Source organism: Morone saxatilis, unplaced genomic scaffold (genome assembly GCF_004916995.1).
Source record: "Morone saxatilis isolate NCDOM2014 unplaced genomic scaffold, NCSU_SB_2.0 Contig15, whole genome shotgun sequence".
In the NCBI taxonomy this organism is placed as follows: Eukaryota; Metazoa; Chordata; class Actinopteri; family Moronidae; genus Morone; species Morone saxatilis.
In genome coordinates this window covers 22,232,899-22,254,083 of record NW_023339707.1, presented here as the reverse complement: position 1 = coordinate 22,254,083, position 21,185 = coordinate 22,232,899, and the positions used below count along the sequence as shown (strand labels likewise).

General features: G+C 40.2%; 3 protein-coding genes across 9 annotated transcripts in view; 2 read left to right on the top strand and 1 right to left on the bottom strand.

Moving 5' to 3' along the window:
• Nucleotides 1-1,094: 1,094 nt before the first annotated feature.
• Nucleotides 1,095-11,531, top strand: tmem269 (transmembrane protein 269). 7 transcript variants are annotated; one of them, XM_035657000.1, is made up of 8 exons: nucleotides 1,095-1,154; nucleotides 2,715-2,766; nucleotides 3,743-3,792; nucleotides 5,197-5,344; nucleotides 6,174-6,271; nucleotides 7,457-7,600; nucleotides 7,709-7,909; nucleotides 8,376-11,531. In XM_035657000.1, the coding sequence occupies exons 4-8, from the start codon at nucleotides 5,304-5,306 to the stop codon at nucleotides 8,483-8,485; spliced, it is 594 nt and encodes a 197-aa protein (XP_035512893.1). In that variant the 5' UTR covers nucleotides 1,095-1,154; nucleotides 2,715-2,766; nucleotides 3,743-3,792; nucleotides 5,197-5,303; the 3' UTR covers nucleotides 8,486-11,531. The 7 variants fall into 7 exon arrangements, with proteins under 7 accessions (XP_035512893.1, XP_035512891.1, XP_035512886.1 ...); XM_035656998.1 differs by having other exon boundaries at nucleotides 3,975-5,344; XM_035656999.1 differs by having other exon boundaries at nucleotides 1,105-1,360.
• Nucleotides 11,532-11,722: 191 nt separating this feature from the next.
• Nucleotides 11,723-15,019, bottom strand: si:ch73-206d17.1 (tyrosine-protein kinase STYK1). Its single transcript, XM_035656992.1, has 10 exons — nucleotides 14,264-15,019; nucleotides 14,049-14,159; nucleotides 13,809-13,952; nucleotides 13,517-13,717; nucleotides 13,177-13,358; nucleotides 12,991-13,074; nucleotides 12,575-12,792; nucleotides 12,381-12,421; nucleotides 12,164-12,260; nucleotides 11,723-11,894 (listed from the first exon to the last, which is right to left on the bottom strand). The coding sequence occupies exons 2-10, from the start codon at nucleotides 14,098-14,100 to the stop codon at nucleotides 11,723-11,725; spliced, it is 1,191 nt and encodes a 396-aa protein (XP_035512885.1). The 5' UTR covers nucleotides 14,101-14,159; nucleotides 14,264-15,019.
• A 265-nt stretch (nucleotides 15,020-15,284) lies between these two features.
• The window catches only part of magi3a (membrane associated guanylate kinase, WW and PDZ domain containing 3a), a gene marked incomplete in the record, with an annotated part of 103,951 nt that continues 98,050 nt past the window's right edge, over nucleotides 15,285-21,185 (top strand). The window contains 1 exon segment of the mRNA XM_035656092.1: nucleotides 15,285-16,541. Coding sequence (XP_035511985.1) covers nucleotides 16,235-16,541 — 307 coding nt within the window.

Sequence of the window (21,185 nt, the reverse complement as noted above, 5' to 3'; positions counted from 1 at the left end):
AGATATTTGCCTTTACACAACAGATGTCGCCCTCATTGTGGCACTAAAGGAAATGTTGGGATAACCAAAGTAATTTTTTCTCAACGGCTACCTCAATTATTTCTCAGTTATTTCATATTTATTCTGCCCGCCATCCCTCCCTTCAGCCACATTCCCACTTCCCCAGGCCCCTGCATTGTCCATCCAAACACCAGATGCCCTTAGACTGTCCCACTAGTCACCTGAATCCACCTGCTGACCTGTTTCTCATTTTCCAGTCACCCTGTCAGCATTTACTCTAGCATCTATTCCCCAGTCAGATGCCAGTGGCCTTCGCCTTCCAGCCACCTGAACTTGAACTTGAACCTAAACCCTGATCAAAACCTGCCTGTTTGTACCCTTTACCTGCCCCATTCCATTTAACATGTGGATTCCCAGTCACTTCTGTTTGGATTTGCATCCTTTTCCTGTAAGAACATGTATTATTTTCTTATATTACCATTGAAAGAACTGGCCTTGCCCGGTTGTCTGCATTACTTTTTCTGCCTCTCACACACCCATAATCCACTCACTTGTGATTTATTACGATCTAAGACAGTTTATTATTGGTGAAGAAGTGCATTGCAATTTTGTAGGTAATCGTTGATATGTCAAAAAACAATTTGCCAATATGAAATGAAAAATGAAGTAACATTGAAAATATTTTAGGCTAATAACATTATGTATTCATTTCACAGGGACATACAGTGATGCTCTGTGTACTTGATGGTCTTAACATTCAAATAATACATAATTATAATTATATATTAATAATAATTATACTAGTAACCAATCAGTACAATAGAAGTTTGTTGTATTCATTTAAGATTCGAGATAATTTGTTTTATTACAACAGCTTTTGTTTGTATGAATGACAAATGAAGGCTGGGTTCTTTGGAAAAGTACAATACTCCCTACTTGTGTAATTATTCGAGACCACACACATTCCTAGTACTTTTTGCCCGAATACTCCTTCCAGTACAGCGTGAGCCATCAAAGAATTGCCCAACAATATAATGGCTGCGAGAAAAAAAAAAACACAAAAAAAACTACAAGCAATGGAGGCGTCATTTCCGGTGGAATATTCCAGCTGGTTTATCCTTGGTCTTAAAACGGACGCGCTGAAATAGCGACAGGTAAACAGTCTGATGTTCTGTATGTGCCATTGACAGCGTAGCAACTTCAAACACACAACTCCGTTAACAGACAAAAACAGAGACCAGTCTGCGTGAAAAAGAGAAAAGAAAGAGAAAGAAAAATAAGATCCTGCGTATGCGTGAGCGTGTAGACGTCTCCACCACTGGATTTATCTAGATTTTGTAATCTTTGGAGATCCTGTCAGGTAAGATGAGACGCACTTAATGTGTGTGTGGTAGATGTATCTTCATATCGATAGCCTATGATAGAGAATAGTGTAAAAGTAATGTTTTAGAACAAAATGTAGGCCTGCTTTGCATTTCTCGGTTCTTTTGGCTGTGACGCAGTTTCGCCACTTTATCCCAGCCTTTTTACGAAAAGGCTGGGATGTTAGACAGATCCACACTTTAACCTGTCTAGATCTGTTGACTGTTATTTTCATGCCTCTGGTGATGTTTTTTGTACAGAGGGATGTCGGCTGTCCGGCGCTGCAGTAACGTATAGAGGACTGTGCTGAGGATAGAGCGTTGCGCATTAAGGCCCCCGCTCAGCGGCTGTAAAGTGCAGCAAGTGGTTTTTGGAAGCAGAAACACGAATCAGAATCAAGAACAATTTGGGAAGCAAAAAAAAAAGAAAAAAGAAAAAAAAAGAACACTCATGGCTGAATTTATGCAGCCCCTTGTGTATTTGAGATTTTACCTACATGCTTTCAATGATTAAGTAGTTAAAATAGACATGAGAGACAAGCAAAGATGGGCTGCTGTTACGCACACGACCCACACCAAAACGTTAATTAGGCTACTGACTCAGCCACAATGTGATTGTCCAGCTATTAAATCCACAACCTGTCTAACAAGTCAGTTTTTGAGAGTGACGCAGTTGAGAGAAGCATTTCCTTAAGGAAACAGAAGAAGTACTAGAAGTAAATGTATCAATACCACATTGTTGTTGAAAATGTAATTCAAAATGTTACTTGAGTAAAAGTACCGGCAAGTATTTGAGTCAAAATATACTTAAGTACCAACAGTTGTTTAATAATGTCTGTTATATTATTAGATTATAATTATGTTGCATTCCTGTGTACATCACTTCAATATTGCAGCTGGTAAAGGTGGGGCTGATTTTAATGGGTGTACCCCCAATAACAATACGTCATCATCAGATATTTGTTGATTATATTTTGTATTTTTAATCTCAATCTGTACACTAAAGTTATCAAATAATTGTAGTGGAGTCAAAAGTACAATGACCGTTGTATTGTAGTGCAGTGGAACTATAAAGTAGCAGACAATGGAAATACTATAACACTAAATATAAAGTACAAGCACCTTAAAATTTAAGTACAGTACACTCGTGTAAATGTACTTAGTTACTTTACACAAAATAATCACATTAAATGTTATTAAGATTTGAGATTAAGTTTGTGGGATGACGATGTAGTTAATTTTTATTTTTAATTCTTCGTCAAAATGTATCTTATATGCTTAAAATGGTTGTGTTTCTCTACGTCGTGTATGTAATGCAAATATAAGTAAGCGCTTTTCATTTGTATCTTACAGCTGTTGTGTTGTGAGCCAGAGACAATCATGATCCTCCTGACTCCATCCTCTGGTAGGTACTTGTTTTGCAATCTCATGTCATAATCTGGATTACTGTATACCTGCACGGCCATGGGTGCAAGAGATTACAGGCAAAGTCTGCGTGGATCAAATTAGGAAGGAGAACAGCCACTGCTGTGCTGAGGGAGTTTTAAAAATGCTTGTGATAAATAAACTGGGATGGGTTTATTGTTTTTTGTTTGTTGGATATGACAGTTGCTCATGTTAGTATACGGTGAAATTACATTACAGATTCACAAACAACACCCAAAAGAATGTATAGGAGTAAATGTTGTATGACTGTTTGTGATTATTTATAATTAACTGCAATTTAGTTGCCATTTATTTTTCACTATGTCTCATTATCACAAAACAAAATAAACAGGTTTAAAATGTAAATAATTGATCTTGTTCAGTTAGATCACTTGAGATTATCCCTGTTATGAATAGTTTTCTTTGTTTATAGTTTAGTCTGTAGTCGTTACCAGGTAACATACCAGGGCATTACATAACAAGGGCCTTCCCATCATGCTTTGCACTCACGAGGCAGCAATCCAGAAATAAAGACTTGCTTGAAATTGACAGTGTGTCTGGCTCTGGCTTTATCGTCTTTTTTTATTAGTGACCAAGGCAGTGCATTAAGTAGTTAAGTTGAGTAAAACTTGACCGCAAGAGCTGCAACCCCACACACTTTTATTTATTTGGAGCTGCACGTGTTGCTTTGTAATAGTATTTATTTACTGTGACAAAAGTGAATGACCCTGATTATTCATTTAGCAAACTTGGCAATTACATGATTGTCAGAAAAATGCAGCATGCTATCTGCATTGACTGATGTGTTTACCCATGGAAAGTTTTCAGATAGTAATTCAAATACCAGGTTGTACCTTGTGTTAAAGTCCAAAATAAGAAGTAAAACGCATGCTATCAAGTAAAAGTGTAAGTTATTGTTGGCTTTTTGCTGTGTCTCATACGATGTTTTCTTTCAGATGAAGAGTCTGTTGAACTCGCCTGGCTTTGGAATCACAGGAAGTTCAGGGTGAAAAACACTTGAAGGGTTGCTACTGCAACATTTAAAAAATATTTAAATTTTGCAGGTCATTATCTGTACATTCTGTCTTGGACAGTACTATGACTTGAGACAAAGTAATGAACTCACAAGAAAGGAGGCCGACAGGAAACAAATATTTCTTTGTTTGACTTCATTAAAAAACATCACAGCTTTGTGGGGGCAGAGGCAGTTTTTGGCTGGAGCGAGGCAGTGTCAGCAGTCATTCCATCTTGCTGACCAAGAGGTAGTTTTTACTGTCCTTTACACTGGAAATGTTGTCTTCAAAACAAATAAACAATATCAAGTTAATGTTGTGCACTTTGAGGAAACAGAAAGCTTAATAAAACTTTTTCTGTATAATTTCATGCAGTTTAATATCGTAAACTGCTTGTTATAAAGAAAGGCAGACCAGGAGAGGTTGTAGATTTATTTGTATGCCACGATCACCCTTAAAGCCTTGGCTGCAGTGGTATTAATAGATCTGAATAGTTAGCTATGTGAGTGCTGCTGCCACGTCCTTGTCTCAGGTCACTACGTTTGATCAGAGTTAACAGGCTAATTGATCTCACGTCTGGTATGTGTCAGTGCAGTAGGTCCAACTCACTCTCACTATAGCCAATGGTGTATGTGGTAGTCCCCTATATTCATACTGTTCCCCACACCAGTATTTGTGTGTATTTACCCCCTGATTAAGATCACAATTGAGTGCACTTCACATGCATCCTCTTCAGACATTGTATCCTTTTTGACATTTTTCCTTTTCTAAATATTAGCTATATATATGAAAGTTTACTGCATGTCATTGTGGCAGGTTTTTTTTTGTCACAGTTAAAATATGTGTAAAATGTTTATTGCATATAAATAACTGATAATGTAATGATTAGATGATGATGAGGCACTCTTTAATGTTGCATGCTGTAGGCTGCGAATGAATAAATGTACATGACAAATGCATTTTAGTGATCTGAAAGTGGATGAATGTATCGTAAGGTTGGTCTCCGTCCAATAAACGTACGTCTTGGTAAGTGATGCTTCTTTTACATAAGACGGGGGAATCAATTTCAAATGAATATTTTGCACATTTTGAATACAGTAAAAAACACAATATGGATTCCCATTAGATGGTTTATTATTCAGTTATGCCTGGTTAAGTATTATGATTACTTTCATACTTTTTTTCCACATTTTCCCTCTCTGTACAACTGAGGTTTGACTGAAGCTGGGATATAATTAGTAAACTATTCCCATTCAGACCTATTCACCAAAAGGTCAGCTGGTATGGCCACGCAATCATAGTAGGGATTTAGCTTTTAGCTTTAGCTTCTTAAACCTCGGCAGAGGTTATTGACCCAACACAGACAACTACTAACTGCTGTTACTTTGTGGTCTCAGGTCTCTTCCAGTGTACCAACAAGTTCTTTCTGAGTGATCAGGCCACAGGACTGCAGATCAAGGAGTTTGCACGTAAAAATGCTGCTAATGCTCTGTCAGTTGCCAACATGGTCATGGGCATGGCCTCCATTCTCAGCAGTCTTAACGGGTGAGTGAACGCACCATTATTCGATGTTACTATCGGAAACCTTGGTCAGGCTCACTCAACTGCAGGATGGACAAAGTCTATAGCTTGGTTGTAATCATTGTAATCTTTTTTTTCTTCACTAAAAACAAACAAACAAAATCCCCAAAAGTAAATTTAATGAAAATTAAGGGTTTTTAAAACCAAATGTAACATTGGACGAAAAAGAATTTGCAATACAAAACCCCATTACAGTAAACGCAACATTTAAAAAAACATATTAACAACATAGAAAACACAGCAATGTGCCAAAAAAACACATTAACAAATTTAGAAAACACCAAAATACATTTCGCAAAACACATAAACAAATCAGAAAACACATTCGAACAACATAAGAGAAAACTAATTAACAAAACACAACATTTTAGAAAACATGTTACCAAAACATAAAACACAGCAACATAAATAAGAAATAAATAAAAAATATAATTTTATTGTTTTTCATTCTTAATCCTTTTTTCATCATGTTGTTGTATTTGGCCTTCAGGGCCACTGTACATTCAGTTATGCTTATTCATTTATAATGCAGTTTTCTGTACTTCCTAGATGAGCAGTACTAACCGTAGTGTAAAGAAACATAGGCAAGCACTGATAAGAAAATCAAATACCAATATGAAACCCGAGCTAAAGATGATAATTCACTATCGGACAAAGAACATTATTTTTTTTTAAACTTTATTTGTAACACTGTTGAATTCTCACAGCACTAGCCATTTTCCACCTTTGAGAATCTGCCAGTGAAATAGGTTGCTGTCATCAAATAGCTAAACCTAACACTTGTTTTATTCAGGCACCATCATGCTGCATGTTGGCTGGTTCTGATTGGCTACCTGCTGGATTTGGCAGATGGAGCAGTTGCCAGGCGACTCGGTGCCTGCTCTGAACTGGGTAAGTGGAGTGTTCAATAGCTCTTACCATAGATAAACTTCAACTGGGGTGTTGGCAGGGCTTGCTGCACAGTCCTTTGTCTGGACTTTTTAATTTGGCCGCACAAAGTCATAAACAAAAAGAACCAGTGAAAGGAAACTCTTCCACTGAAATAATCTGGATAGTCTTACAAAGTTTCTAAGAGAAGAATCATACATATTTAATGTAATGTAATTTGAGCTTTATCAAATCTGCCGTGTTAACTGTTTTTTATATGTCTAAGGACTCTGCAAGCTAAACACTTTTGCGATTTGAGTGTGAACAGCACGACCTTTCTTGCCCCGCCTCAAATAACAGGCACCCAATGCAAATATATATAAAATGTACCACTGTGGCTTGTTTTCAAAAGATCACGCCACTGTAGTAAATCAAGAGGCACAAACAGCTGTTTTAACATTGCTTCCAGTGTGAAAGTTCAGATTTATTCTGAAGCCCAAAATAGCTCCCAGGTGCATCACAATACATCGTTGGCCGCACATTTCAGGGGGCTTTGTTTCCCGACAGGGTTTTTCTGCATGACTTTGCAGGTGGATGTTGTTGTGACCCCCACGTATTTTGTCAAATGAACAATCACTTTCTGATTAAGCAGCCTAATTCCACGGGATCACGCTCCAATTGTCTATTTTATCCCGTTGCTTTGGGTTCTCAGCATATCTGAAATTGCTAAAATTGTTGACCCTGGGCTGTGGAATTCCACCTCGTTCATTTGAGCAGTGGCCTGAATCACCTCATCCTCATCTGCTGAAAACATGCTCCGTGCTCCTGAGGGATAAAGAGACAAGGCAGTGGAGAATGTTGTTTGTAGAATGGCTGCCCATTGGGCTGACACTGAAATTTCCATATAGAGATTTTTGCACGTACGCATGCCACCGTCACGTGTCAGTAACATTGGCAGTGACCTACTGGAGAGATGATAACATATCTACCCTGGCTTTAATAGAATGTTAACCCATGACTAAGGCACTGTCAAATTGAAATAAGTTTAATAATAGGACAGTTGGCGCCCACTAGTAGCCTTTATATTCAGAATTTGGATTCATATTTCAAGCATGGGTAGTGTCTGTCAGCAAGTCCTAATACCAATACAATTCATGTGCACATCATAGAGAGGCATTTAGTATTTACATTTTTCTTTTTGATGTTCAGGTGCCAAGCTGGATGATTTCGCTGACTTCACGACCTTCGGGATTGCCACATCGTTGCTCCTAAGGACATCGGACATGCTGGACAACATCCTGTGCATGTGTTATGTCCTATCTGTGTTTGTCCGCCTCTGTTTCTTCACAAGCGGTAGGTTACAAAATGTAGTACTATGTTCTTTTCATTTGAGTCTGTCATTTAACTTCCACTTTATTATTTAAATGACTTACTGGAGAGTTATTCTCGTTTGGTCCTCAGGGATCCCATTCATGTACCGCGGCCTGCCCTGCATCTACTCCTCAGCCATCCTGGCCAGTGCCTCTCTGCTGTCAGGAGGAAACATGGCCATTCTGCGGGTCATTGCAATGGCCATGATCCTCTTTATGATCAGTCAGAACTTCTACCCCCATGACAGAGTGCTGGAGTCGCAGGCCTGGAAGAAAGTAGTCTACGCTGGAGGTAAAAAATCCAGTATGATTCATATCTCCAGTGTGTAACAATTAGGAGGATCTATTGGCAGAAATGAAATATAATATTCATAGGTATGTTAAGTGGTAAGTGATTAATCATCTCAATCTAGGAATCAAACATGTTTTCGCTACCTTAGAATGAGATTATCTACAGACCTTCCAAAAAGTCAGACATGTTTCTGCAGTAGCCCAGAAAGGACAAACCAAACTGTGGCTGTAGATAGGGCCTTTCGTATTTTTGGGGAGTTTTGTAGCCACCATAGTTTCTCCAACACACTTCAAAGCCCATTCTCATCCCTAGGATGTCGAAAACACACGCCAGCTATGTTCAGTTAGTTGCAATCTGTAACTTCACCATTAGATGCCACTAAATCTTACACACTGGTCCTTTCATTTTTTCAAATTAAACTACATAAAAAAAAATTTATTACATTTTTTTCCCCCATTTTTTTCAGGAGTCGTCATGTTGTTCTGTTCTTCCTTCCCCCCTGCATGTGTGTACTACCTGCTGTGGTCTGTTTCATACATTTTGTTCCCAACATCCCTTTGGAGCAGTAAAGTGTAAAGGGGTTTTGGCTTTTCCCCAAACTCCTAAATAGGTTTACCTCTGGCCCGTATGGGTGAACTGAGGCTTCCTGCCATGGAGGATCCAAGCTGAACATGCACCACAGGGGAACACTTGCTCTATTTAACCTTTATTTTGATGTGACACCTCTAAGAAAGAACCCAGATCGAATAGAGTTAGTGAGAGGGATGAGAGGGACATTTTAATGTTACTGGTAAGGATTAACCTTCATGCTGTTCTATGTCTTCTGGCAGCATTTTCACTGAAGCCAGGTGTTGACTGGCTTGTTCTAAAAACTGAATTTTCATCAGGTTTATCTCCTGTATAATTCCTCTACTTCAGTAGTAATCCAATTTTTCATCAATGTTGTGAACACGTGGCAGCAGAGCACATAATATAACCAGAAATGATTTCAAACAAAATAATCACTATAATTTCAAATATATGTTTGCCTCTAATTTGGTTTTTAAAATGTTTAGTTTTATAATCACACAGGACATGATAACTCTTATCATGATGTCCACAGCGTAAAGCATACCGTAGCTTAATGTGTAGCTGTTGGAGTGCTACGGTGTGTGGGTAAAGCCTTTCTCAGCAACATTTTCAAGATTCGAAACTGTTGTTTCTGGCTTATCTATAACACAGTAATCGGCATTCATTCAACACTATGACCAGTCTTGTGTTAATTGACTGTTAATGTTTGTGTCAGGGTTGGGGTCACTTCTCTTTCATAGCATTCAGGATGTGGGTTTCCTTTAAATTCCATTTTTTCCATTTTGTAAGTGAAACACACAATGTTGCCGTCATTCTAATTATTTGATTTGCTGTTTGAATGTATGTTTTAAATGAGTTGAATTGAAAGTCAATGGACCCCAACCTTGGATTTTTGAATTTGGGACTTATTTTTTTTTACTTTTAGCTTTTTACCAAGTTGTGACTCTGTCCAAGAAATGATTTACATATTTCTTTATGTGTGATTTTATTGGGCCATTGTATGTGTTTGCCTCTGTTTTAAGAGGCATTGCAGTTTAAATAGTAAATCTACACTGGATCACCATCACATCTCATAGTGCTCCTCTGGCCACAGTGACATCAGTGGTGGATGTGAAGTCACAACATTTAACATGAGTAGATGTTGCAACCCATAAATAGCACTGCAGCAGCAGTTTTCTGCCTCATGTGGTTCAATGTGAATTTACCCTTAAAGAGCAACAACACACAGGCTGCAAATCTTGCTTTTTCTGCCATCTAGTGGGTAAACTTTCACCTTGCTGAAAGTTCTGCCTCCACCTTGAAGTTACTACAAGGATGTTTTTTTAACTGGCTATGAAAGTGTCCATGTAATACTGATGCCTCTATAAGACCTACAGAAGCTAATGATAAGCAAAAAGATGATTATTATTCTAAATGTTTGTCACTTGCAGTGTTGGGCAAATTACTTTACTGTCTCTGTAGAGTAACGGGTTACTAATTACGTTACCACAGGAGTATGACTAAGATGGAAGAGGGTAATGTTCCATAGCGGGTAATCAAAGCACAGAAGCTCAAGTTTATTGCAGTTCTTTACAAATCCAGTAGTGGGCGATATTGTATAGCCTAATGAAGGCGCTTCTCTGGAACACGACAGAAACAAAATAAAACTTACCAAAACCATCTTGGTCAGTCTTTCCACCAATCCAAGAATCACAAACTCTGGTTTCACAGAGTAAGGTGTGAAAATATTTAGGCTCTACACCGATGTACTCGTAATCGTCCAATCACCCAACCCTAGTGGTAACACGTCACTTTATATTACTTTGTTTCTGGTAAAAGAAATATATTACTGTAACATACAAGTACACACGTAAGAGGTTGGTCCAATTCCTTGCTAAATCAGACAAATACAATTTAAGACACGCAGACCAGTAGAGGGTACATTTTCCCAGGCAAAGTTTCGCAATGAGTTGTACATTAGCCAGCTAAAAGGAAACAGGGAGGAGGTTTTTGTTTAATTTTGACATTATATATCATGATTATGGCTGACACTGGGACAGGATCATAATTTTTCTTTCACTCTCAACCAAAATAATTGCATGTGCTAGCCAGATCAAGATTACGATGCAAGGTGGTGGAAACGCTACCGCTTTGGTCCCCAGGGGCCGCCAAAATCAAAACAAAATGAAACCTCCTTGTAGTTGCTTTAAAGGTGTTTTAACACTGCACTATAGTTGATGTTGACTGTACTCACAAATGTACCACTGGAACTTTAAACTCTATGAGTGCAAGGAAGGAGAGCAAGTGTGAAGTTACTCTTACTGGAGTCAAATTCCATACATGTGTACACAGTGAAGCTGATTCTAACTTTAAAGCTGATCTTGATTTAACTTGGCCAGTATTCAGTCTGAGGGACATCACTTTTTGTAGTTCAGTCCATTTTTAACAAGGACATCACATGTTGTTTTTCTGTATTTATGCCTCTGCACAGTGAGTGACAAATGGGAAGATTATAGTCTTGTAAGACGTTGTTCAGAATAGCACAGAATAACAGGCAAAAACATCTCAACCCTAAAGGCTACTGATGCCCCCTAATTCAAATTTCGACTCCCTCCATACGTTCTGAAAACTGTAATCCTTGAAGATGTAATCAGAGGTGTCAATTTATGGATTATCTAAATAAGTCTCCCTCACAGAGTCGCAAAAACTGAGCAGGCTGAGCAGAATTTCATAAATCATGATAATTAATACAAAAGGTCATGTCTTCAGGGTCTGATATTTATTGAAACCCACTGTGGTTCTTGACATGATTTATGAGGACCAATGTTATGAAGAAAATCCACAGTGTAAAGTGCATACGCAGACTGAACACAAATCTATATTCAGCAGTGCATTCAGCTTTCCTTTGTGGGTGTTTTGGTTTTTTAAACTAAAGCCACAGTAATGTATGCATGCCAAGAGCATTACAGATACTAAACTTTGCCCGGTGATAAAATAAGACAGAAAATGGATAATAAGATATGTGCTTTTAAGTCTGTACATTTTTGAAAATAAAGAGGTAGTAATAAAATGACTTGCTTTCGCTGTGTTTAATTCATCCTATCAAGTTACATAGCTTTCATTTGTTTTATCAATAAACCAATTCAATGGTAGACATTCAATAGCCTACTCAGTGGATGTTACATTGCAGTCTGAAAGATAATTACACTTTATATGTTAATACTTCCTATTTGTGGGTGTTGCCATATTTGGTAGAACATGAGCCTATGAGAGCAGTCCTGCCTTTCTGTTATACTCCAATGTGTCAATGACCTCAGGAACACAAATGGCTTTAGTAGCCGCTAGATGCAGAGAGGACTCCAACAGCTTTATGATGGCCGAGAAAGCAGGTCGGTCTTTGAAACTCCACATCCAACAGTACTTCATCAGATCATACCTAAATGCATAGAAAAATGAATGTAAAACACGTAATAAAGGATACCCAGAGTATTCTTTCTTGCAGAAATCAGATGAGAAGATTCTACTCACATATTTGTCCGAGAGTTTATCAATCTTCTCATTAAAATAATAATAAATAAACTGTATTTCTCAAAATGTCTATTTCTTAAACTATCAATATGCGGTGAATGAAAATGTGCTTACATTACATAAGGGACATTATATTACTCCATGTTACGTGGGCCTATTTCTTACGAGTTTACTCACAAAGGTCCACCACAATTCTCTGGTCTCTTCATTCGATAAGACCCCTGTAGCTTTGGAAGCACAGACAGAGGCTCCAGCTCAGGATATGGAGGAGAGCCTGAGAGGGAAAAAAATGAAGTATTCTTGAAGAAATAAATGTGACTTTAACGTCAATATGTGATGCTGACAATGATGTGTGAGGATGTAATCGTAAAGATTGTAGAAATCTGTACTTTACCTAAAGTAATCAGTTCATACAGTAAGATTCCAAATGACCACCTAGGGAAGAGACAGTGTTAATGTTTTAACTCATACTAAAATAATTTTCAGTCAGGAGTCATGAAATAGCAAAAAGAGATTACGTTGATGACAAAACAACATATTCTAGTTGTTTTGTGTTTTTCATTTTCCTCGCCATAACTGTGCCCTTACACGTCGCTCCTGTCGATGCTGAGCTGCATCATAATCCTCTCTGGAGCCTGCCATTTGAGAGGCACCTCTGCTGCCCTCTGCCTCATTGCTAAATCCATTTTGCGTCCTCCAAATGCCACGCCCAGCCCAGACACCCTGGCTGAGAGGCCTGGGCCAATTAAGATGTTCCTGGCACCAACATCACCATGAACCAGCCTGTGCTCTGACATCAGGTAATCCTGAGGGAGGAGCCAGTTAACACCACAAATATCAATCTTTGGTTGAATCATTCAAAATTCAAGATAAACAACACTTTTCCCTTAGTACATGAGTTCATGGTACGGACTGGCATATGCAGTACAGCATGGTGTCTAAATTGAGTTCATTTTAGTGTAGTTGTTTGTCTGGAATAATTGGTAACTCAAAAAGTGACTCACCAGGCCAGCTGCAACCTGCTTTGCCACCAGAAACACTGACTTCTCAGAGAAGTTCAGCAATGGATCTGCTATGCTTGTATCCCTCTAGAGGGGAGAAAAATGTCCTTGTGATTGCACTAAATTTAGAAAATGGAAATATAATGTTTGCAAATATAAGTTTAAACCAAAGCTGTGTACCACCATTACATTTCTGAGTGACCAGAGGAAGTGAAGGAGGTTCCCGGGGCTGTAGGCATCTAAGACCAGATACATGGGCAGACGCTTGATCTGACAGTACAGCATCTGCACCACATTCTCATGTTTACACACTTTGGCATGGAAGCGGACCCACTCCACAAACTCCTTAGCTTCAGGCTCGTTGGTGCCATCTATGTGTTACATGAACGGAGGGTCAAATAATAACAGAGAAAGCAACCGTATTATAAGTTTTTTAATTATAATTACAACTATATTTTAAAGCCTATTTAACATACTTTAACTGTCATTACACACAGAGGACTCCCATTATGACAGATTCAGGCTGTACCTCGAAGGGACTTCACCACCACAGCAGACAAGGCTCCGCCTCTCTTCTTCAGCAGACCTTTACAAATGGGGCCATGGCGACCTCTCTGCCAAAACTCTAGTCCCTCAAGAACGCACTCCTCAGGGATTTCCCAGGAATACAAAGCTGCCTGGACCTTTGAAGTGCTTACAGAAGTTGCACTGAAGGATACACTCTGTTGGCCTGCTCATAAACACAACCAGAGATAAATTAGCACCTGGCATTGGTCTCACTGATTCTGAGGGTGTTTTTATACAGTTATTGCACTTAATACCATTTGTGAAATGGGCTGAGGTGCTCTGTGCTCTTCGTTTGTTCTTGTGGAGACTGTAGAAAATAAAAGCCACCACCAGAAGCGTGCTCAGAGCCAACAGACAAGGGATGATAATGACAGCAAATAGACCTGATGACTCCTCATCTATACAAGAAGTGAAAGAAGCAGGTTCAAAATAAAGAAAGGTACGCAATAATAACATACGTTTGCAGTGCATCAAGTGCCATGTGTACAACTTACAGCACATGGGGAGCGAGGTGTCGTTGCTACATCCATGAGGAGCAGCTGGCATTTTTCACATATGAGAGAAATGGCAGATCATTTCAACAGATGAAATTCAAAAATCACCACCTGAAAAGTTCATCCCTATGTTGAGTAAAACTATGAAGTGACTGAAAATTGAAAAGTCAAGCAAGGCATGAAGTCAGATTGCTACAAATAAAAAGTTTTCCTACCTGACACCTGATGCCACAATGTTCAAGTGAACGCATATTTACAACCTTATTGTAATATAAAGAAACAGCAGCGGCATTTGAGAAATTACAGTAACAGGGCTGCAATTTGCTGCTTTTAGAGAATCGGCTCAGCTTTGTGTGTTTGCCTGCGAGGGCGCTGACCGAAGAGGTGAGTTGGAAAGTTTACTGAAGGTTAATAATTAACAAATCACCAGAAATGATAACATTAACAGGTGTCTTTCTCACACCTACTGACTTAACAGTTAACTGATTAAACTGTAATTAATATGCATACAAAAGTGTAAAGTTCAGATTTTTGGGTCTCATATGAGAAATTTGGCTCTGGTTAATCAGACAGTAAACAGAATAGCAAAAAATAACACACAGTAACATCAGTAAGTAAAAACTCATAAAAACAGGTAAAACCAACAAACACAAGGACACAAACACATACGCAGGTTTTGGGTGTTCTGGCGTCTAAATATTGTATTGAAAGCACAACACCTCTGTGTCTTTGTGCTACAAGGAATTAGGAATGTATAGTTGTGTAGTGGCACCAATGTTGCTCATAGACTCTAGGAATGAGGTGCCAGACTCTATTACTGGCTATTACGACCACAAGGGGGCAGGATTGCGCAACAAATCGCCTCCAGCAAGTATCCTACCTCTCAGTTCTGAGAGCAGGAAAGGTTACAATTCTCTAAACGCATTTAATGGACCTGAACTGCATTACAAAGCTCAAGACTGACATAGAGGTTGCAGCCCACTGTATAAAGAACACATAGACAGAGACTCTCCTGAAAATACAATAAACATTTCCCACGTGAAAATATGAGTCCCAGTGCCGGAACTCCGCCTTGCTAAACACACCATGGAAGCAAAATCCAGCGCTTCCCAACCTTAGACGACCCGCCTCTTGCTATTCCCTATTGGTTCAACGGGGAGGCTTTAGGACCGGCCCCCAATCTCTGATTGGACAGAAGCCACTGCAATCAGGAAAGCAACACGGAAAAAGATTAAAAAAAAAAAAAAAAAAAGTTATGGAGTGAAGCCTAATCGGATCACGTCTGTTTCATTCTGCTGCGTAGTTTTTAGTTGGGAAATAATCCCCACAGTGCCTCTGGAGACGCAGGGAAGAGCGCACGGCGCGTCACGGAGAACCAGAGGCAGGGCTCCGGCGTTTGGAGGAGCAGATAACCGCCCGGCTCGGAGGAGCGCCAGGTATGTTTTTCCGTTTCCAAGGACTGCCTTGCTGATGTCACCGCGGAGGAGGGCAGGAGGGGAGGACAGGTGCGCGCAGTAAAGTTGCCTCTCTGGTCGTGTCTTGGATGAAGAGCTGTCACTGAGCGGAGAATTACTCAGCAGCTGATTAATCCTTCTGCAAATCAGTTTTTGGAAGTTTCCCAGTATTTCTATAAACTCTTTTCTGGGCAGTTTTATCAATTCAGGCAGGAATTTTCCGAAGTCCGAAGTGGAATATTTACTCCGCGCTTTTGGAACTGAACAGGGTCTCTCTCTCTCTCTGGTGCGCACCAGCTGCTGGGCTCACAGGATCCGGACCCTTGCTCTTTAGTATCGGGGTTTAACGTCGTGGAGGAAGCTGCTATTGTTTTCAGAGTGCACACTGCTGTGAAGTGGGGTTCGGGGGATCTAGACGCCCCAGCATCAGAAGCAGCACTTTCCGCCTCAATGCGACACTGACGCAGCTGGTCTCGCATCCCAGTCGCAGACAGGTGATGCTCGAGTGATTCAATGGAAGGATCGCCTATCAGCAGAGGGAGTTTGATCTGAGAGAGAGTCTTCATTTCCCTGGAATGGAATACAACACAAGAAAGCAGCATCAACTTCTCTAATCTGCAATGATTTTCCCGTGAGTCATCGCGTCTTAGGATCAGAAACGGGTTTATTTTTTTGCGTTGAAGGACAACTGTTCGTGGACTTCCCTCCGAGGTTTTACAAGAGCTACCAACAATGTCCAAGACACTGAAAAAGAAGAAGCACTGGTCCACTAAAGTACAGGAGTGCACCGTGTCGTGGGGGGGTTCCGGGGAGTTGGTCACGGTGGCGGAGGTGCGAGGCGGCGCTGAGCTGGGAGAGTTCCCCTACCTCGGACACATAGTTTCGGAGGCGTTGGTTTGTCACGCTGGGAGGTTTCCCAGCGGCGGGGACGTGCTGCTGGAGGTGAACGGCACTCCAGTGAGCGGACTCACCAACCGAGACACACTGGCTGTCATCCGCCACTTTCGGGAGCCCATCCGCATGAAGACTGTGAAACCAGGTGTGTGCCCAATTTACCATTTTAAAATCACAAAGACCCCCCCCCACACACACACACACATATACACACAACCAAACCTGCCCTGTGTGCCAAGTGCTTTAAAATGGTTTGTTACAGCACTGTTACCTGAAGATTGGGGGATCTTAGGACAGGTCAGACTAGTGCCATGAATAAATAAGAAAATAAGAGGGACTTGAGGATACAGCCTCTCAGCTGAGCCCCTGTTTGCCTATAGGGCAATGTGCTGAAGGATCAGGTGTGTGTGTGTGTGTTTGGAAGCTAGTCCACAGGTCAGTTCTGTCTGTTTCAGCTACGCATATCTGAATTGTCTATCTGCATGCTTGCTATCATTCAGGTGGGGACACAACATTTTCTACAGCCCCTTTGCTGCAGCAGTATAAGTGAGGGACATTCTGTTTGTTCATAGTGCCCAGATCAGCATGCACTACAAGATAAGCCACACACAGTCATTAAGCTTGCACCCCTTTGTCTGAACTCACTCTGTAATCTTCTTTGCATCCATGCACAAGTGCTGCCTGTTCTGCTCTGGGATTGTGTACAGTAAAACATTGTAACCACACATGCATGAAGGCACACACACACGGCTTTAATGCTGGTGAAATTCTCTGTCTGTGAGCTCAGCTAAAAGCTTATTGATTGGATTTATGTGTCTGCCATTAACTGACTTACTAGCAATTGTTTTGTGCTCCTTCAAGACTACCGGACATGCCTAATGAATGTGTTAAATGTGCCTAAACATACTGAGAAGTCAAACTCTACCAGTCCTGTGGGACAGAAGGGGCGTGTGTATTTGTGTGGATGGATGGATTTGATGGAGGCACTGCTGAGTGTGGCACTTTGCACAACACTTAGCAGGGATTTGTTAATGGTTGCTTTGTCAGCTTAGACAGTGTCATATACTTGCAGCATTGAGGTGAGTCCAAGTCTAATTGAATCAATTAGGCCCATATCCTTAAATCCCCAGGATGCCGCACTAGCCTGGCGACACAGTTTGGCGCCAGTACTGTCAGGAAGCAGATTGGCCCCTGCGCTATACATCAGGTTTACCTGCTGAGTAAGGTTAAGGCATGATGTTGAAAATCTAATATCACAATATTATTAAGACAATTCTTTTCAGTGTTCGGTGTTTCAGCGCAGTGAGCTGGGTTTCACTTTTAATGCGTCACAACGAGACCCAAACTTTCAGTAGTTGTGGCACGTCAAAATTGAGTAGGGCTGCGCAATTAAATGGCAATGTTGATATTGAGATCGCGATATGGCCAAGTGCAATATCCAAAGAGCAGAAAGGTGATATAGGTGATAAGGTATACATGTGTAACAAAACAGCATTATGATGACGTACTGTGGCACTGCAAAGACGCCCTGGCCTACAAATCTTGTTCCCCAGATTGAAGAAAACATGTTTGTGTGGTACAGACCTCAGTAAATGTCACAACTTTTAAATGATTTAAAGAAATAAATAAATAAATCCCACTAATCGTGACTCATATCGCAATATGATGTATTCCCATATGGTGCAGCCCTACCTCGGGGGTGACTTCAATTTGTGTTGTATCATTTAGGCTGTTTAATCTTCTGTTTTCTTGTGTTTGGATACTAAGTGTGCCTATTCGCTGTTCCACAACATTAGCTCTGGTACAAGGGTTTTAACGCTTTGTCTTGACCTTGTGTTATATAATGTGATTCCCGAGCCACACTTTGGCGTATGCAGGCTGCGTACGGTAGGTTCCTCTGCTCCCCTTGGGGCCTCACTGTGTGTTTATATGTCTGTCCCCTTTTCTCATGATTAATTCATGCATCATCCATCATTAATGGCTGCTCCGTGCCGAGATGAGGTGGCTGATGGGCGGATCAGATGTTAGCGGACTTGTTTGGATGAAACTTGTATCCTCGGGAGTGAGGATAAATGCTGAGACTTGAGTGTTTGGAGTTTGTTAATTTTGGGTGAGCGTTGTGTGTCTGTGGACTGTGGTCACAGCACAGTGTTTCATGTGTGCTTTGTGTTTGCACAACACAGCAAAAGAAAAAGTTCCATCAGCCTGAAAGAGAAGCATTTACATTATTTTGGTTTGTCTCCCTCCCTGCTGCCTAGTTCGTCTTTACTTTATCTTCTCCCCTCAGCAGATTATGCCTTATCATCACATTTTGCCAGCCCCCTCATCTCTGGTATTTTCTTTCCTTTACTACATTATTCTATATTTCACTCTGATTCTCACTTTTGCCTTGTTACCCTTTCTCCCACTGCATATTTTCTTAATTTTTTCTCCAGCCACTTTATCCTCTAATTAAATCTAACAAATGGTTTAAGATTTGCACAACATTTCTTCAGAATATTAAACCTTTAATGATACCCACTGATGACACATCTAGCTCCTAAAACAAGCGGGATTTTGCGCCCACACTACAGCTGGGACTTCTCGACACTTCTCCCGCACGGCCAGGACAGAAAACAGAAGTTTGTCTTGAGTGGTCCTCTGGCTCCAGACCAGCCGATGTGCTCAGTATGCAGCTCCCATCCTGAGAGAGGAGCGAGGCAATAGGCAGTAACCTTGAGGGGGACCGTTGAGAGTAGAGGCGTAGTGATCGCAGATACCTATTGCAGCTTGGAGACTTGTGAGTGGACAGCTCATTGATTAATGCTGTAAACAGACTTAGATCTGCTTGTTTTTGCCTGATGGAGCTTAATGGATGGACCATTTAGCTCTCAGGTCCCAGAGCACCCTTGATTCACAAATCAGGTCTGTAATGGAAACTCAGAAAGGAGTTTTTAAAACCCCTTTCCCCCTCTTTGAAAGATAAATAATGGTAATGATATACTGAGATGTCCATGGCTCACTCTGTATAGTGCTACTCCAGAGACTATATATGAACATAGTATATAAATACATCTCTGAGGGCAAGGTCTAGATGGGAAGACTCTTATCATAGGTCAAAGTTTTGACTTATATGATGTGAAGTGTTCTTCCCTGTAAAGTTATAGTTTGAAAACATGTGTCAAACATTCTTATGGTAACTTTGCTGGATAAATGCACTTGACAGTGCTTGACAGTATGAGCTACAGTGGCATTATGACCATACCTCGCTGCCTTCATGTGAAGTCCTATACATTTAATACACGCGTAAAGTGATGCCAGTTCATTAACGTAGGGCCGTGATCATCCTGTGGAGCTGTGTAAAATCTTTATAAAAGTGCCACGGATGTTTACTAAATGAAACCAAAGTAAAGTGTTTATAGATGTATTTATTTTCAGTCATATTCATTTTGTATTCAAAAGATGAATGAGTCAGTTAAGAGTCTTGAAAATCCCCGGGAGTCTTCTAGCTACAATGGAGTATTTTTATTTCGAGCACTTTGCAGCTATACCTACAGAAGTGAGAAAGGAACTGCAAACGTGTTATTTTCAGGCAATCACACTCCACTTAATGCCTGAGGAGAGGCCATAAAAATTTTTTTTTTTTTATTTACCATTTGTGTTTAAGAAAGGGAGCTATGGATCTCACTCTTTTATTCTGATATGCACACTAAACAATGAAGAATTCACCCGCTGTTTTTAGTTGTCGTTTTGTATCTAATAGATTCAAGTGTATCCTTTGGTTAAAAAAGAAAGGATAAAGAGTCCAGAAAACGATCACGAGGACCAGTTATGCCATAAGGAGTCCAGGTAACAATCAGCTTAAATAATTGAGTGTGAGAAAATTACACTGGGTTTTTATTCCACCTGTTCGGCTTTCTTCAGCAGAGACGGAGTCAAAGGACCCTCCTCTCCTGCTTGGATCCTCTTACACTGTTATACCTCACCAACCTGTGATGTTCAGTGCGTCCCTGGAGTTTCTTTGTGATGAAAGGTTTTAATTTACCATTTTGATACTTCCCCTACTACCTGGAGGGCTGGACCAGGCAGTTGAGGAAAGTGAAAGTTGCAATATTTCTTTTGTTTTAGGGCTGCAATTTTCATTTTCATCCATTATAGAATAATCTGCATATTATTTTCCCAATTAATTGCTAAATAGTTTTTTCTATGAAATATTAGGAAATACTGAAAAATGTATGTTATAATTTCTCTTCAGTCTTCAGATATCTTGTTCTGCCCAAACAACTTTCCAAAACCAAGAGATATTTAGTCCAATTTAATGTATGGCAAAGAAAAGCATCAATTCCTCACATTAAAGAAGTTGGAACCAACAAATGCTCGGCATGTTGCTTAAAAAATTACTAAAAGGATTATCAAATTATTATATTGCACTGCTACTGATTGGATTTTTGTTGTGGTAATTTGCTACTTTTCTCTCTCCAAGGTAGGCAATCTCAGTTTCTTTTCTTTTTGTCTCGCTTGTGTTGTCATATTGAGGTTAACACATTCATACGTTTGCCATCAGCAGCGCAGCAGAGCAATAAGCGCACAGTCTCTGTTAATGTGGCCCCCCCTCCATGGTGCAGTCAGGGCTTCCATGACTAAGCTGCTCTAAACCAGCTGAGAGGAGCTGTCAGGATCTCTCAGGTTCTGTGGCTCCCTCTCCCCACGGTAAATGTAACTTCTGTTCCAGTCACTGCCTTTGTCATATCTGCGTCTGCAGTGAAGGCAAGGTTTGTCTCAGAATTTACCTTGTAAAGAAAGTGAAGAA

What these genes read in the sequence shown, in the direction of transcription:
- si:ch73-206d17.1 (XM_035656992.1), bottom strand. Translation starts at nt 14,100, where the DNA reads ATGCCAGCTGCTCCTCATGGATGTAGCAACGACACCTCGCTCCCCATG. An exon ending in CTCAGCCCATTTCACAAATG is followed by an intron (nt 13,718 to 13,808) that starts GTATTAAGTGCA and finishes GTTTATGAGCAG; the next exon opens with GCCAACAGAGTGTATCCTTC. An exon ending in TCCTCTGGTCACTCAGAAAT is followed by an intron (nt 13,075 to 13,176) that starts GTAATGGTGGTA and finishes TCTCCCCTCTAG; the next exon opens with AGGGATACAAGCATAGCAGA.
- tmem269 (XM_035656993.1), top strand. Translation starts at nt 2,742, where the DNA reads ATGATCCTCCTGACTCCATCCTCTG. An exon ending in CGGTGCCTGCTCTGAACTGG is followed by an intron (nt 6,272 to 7,456) that starts GTAAGTGGAGTG and finishes TTTGATGTTCAG; the next exon opens with GTGCCAAGCTGGATGATTTC. An exon ending in CCTCTGTTTCTTCACAAGCG is followed by an intron (nt 7,601 to 7,708) that starts GTAGGTTACAAA and finishes TTTGGTCCTCAG; the next exon opens with GGATCCCATTCATGTACCGC.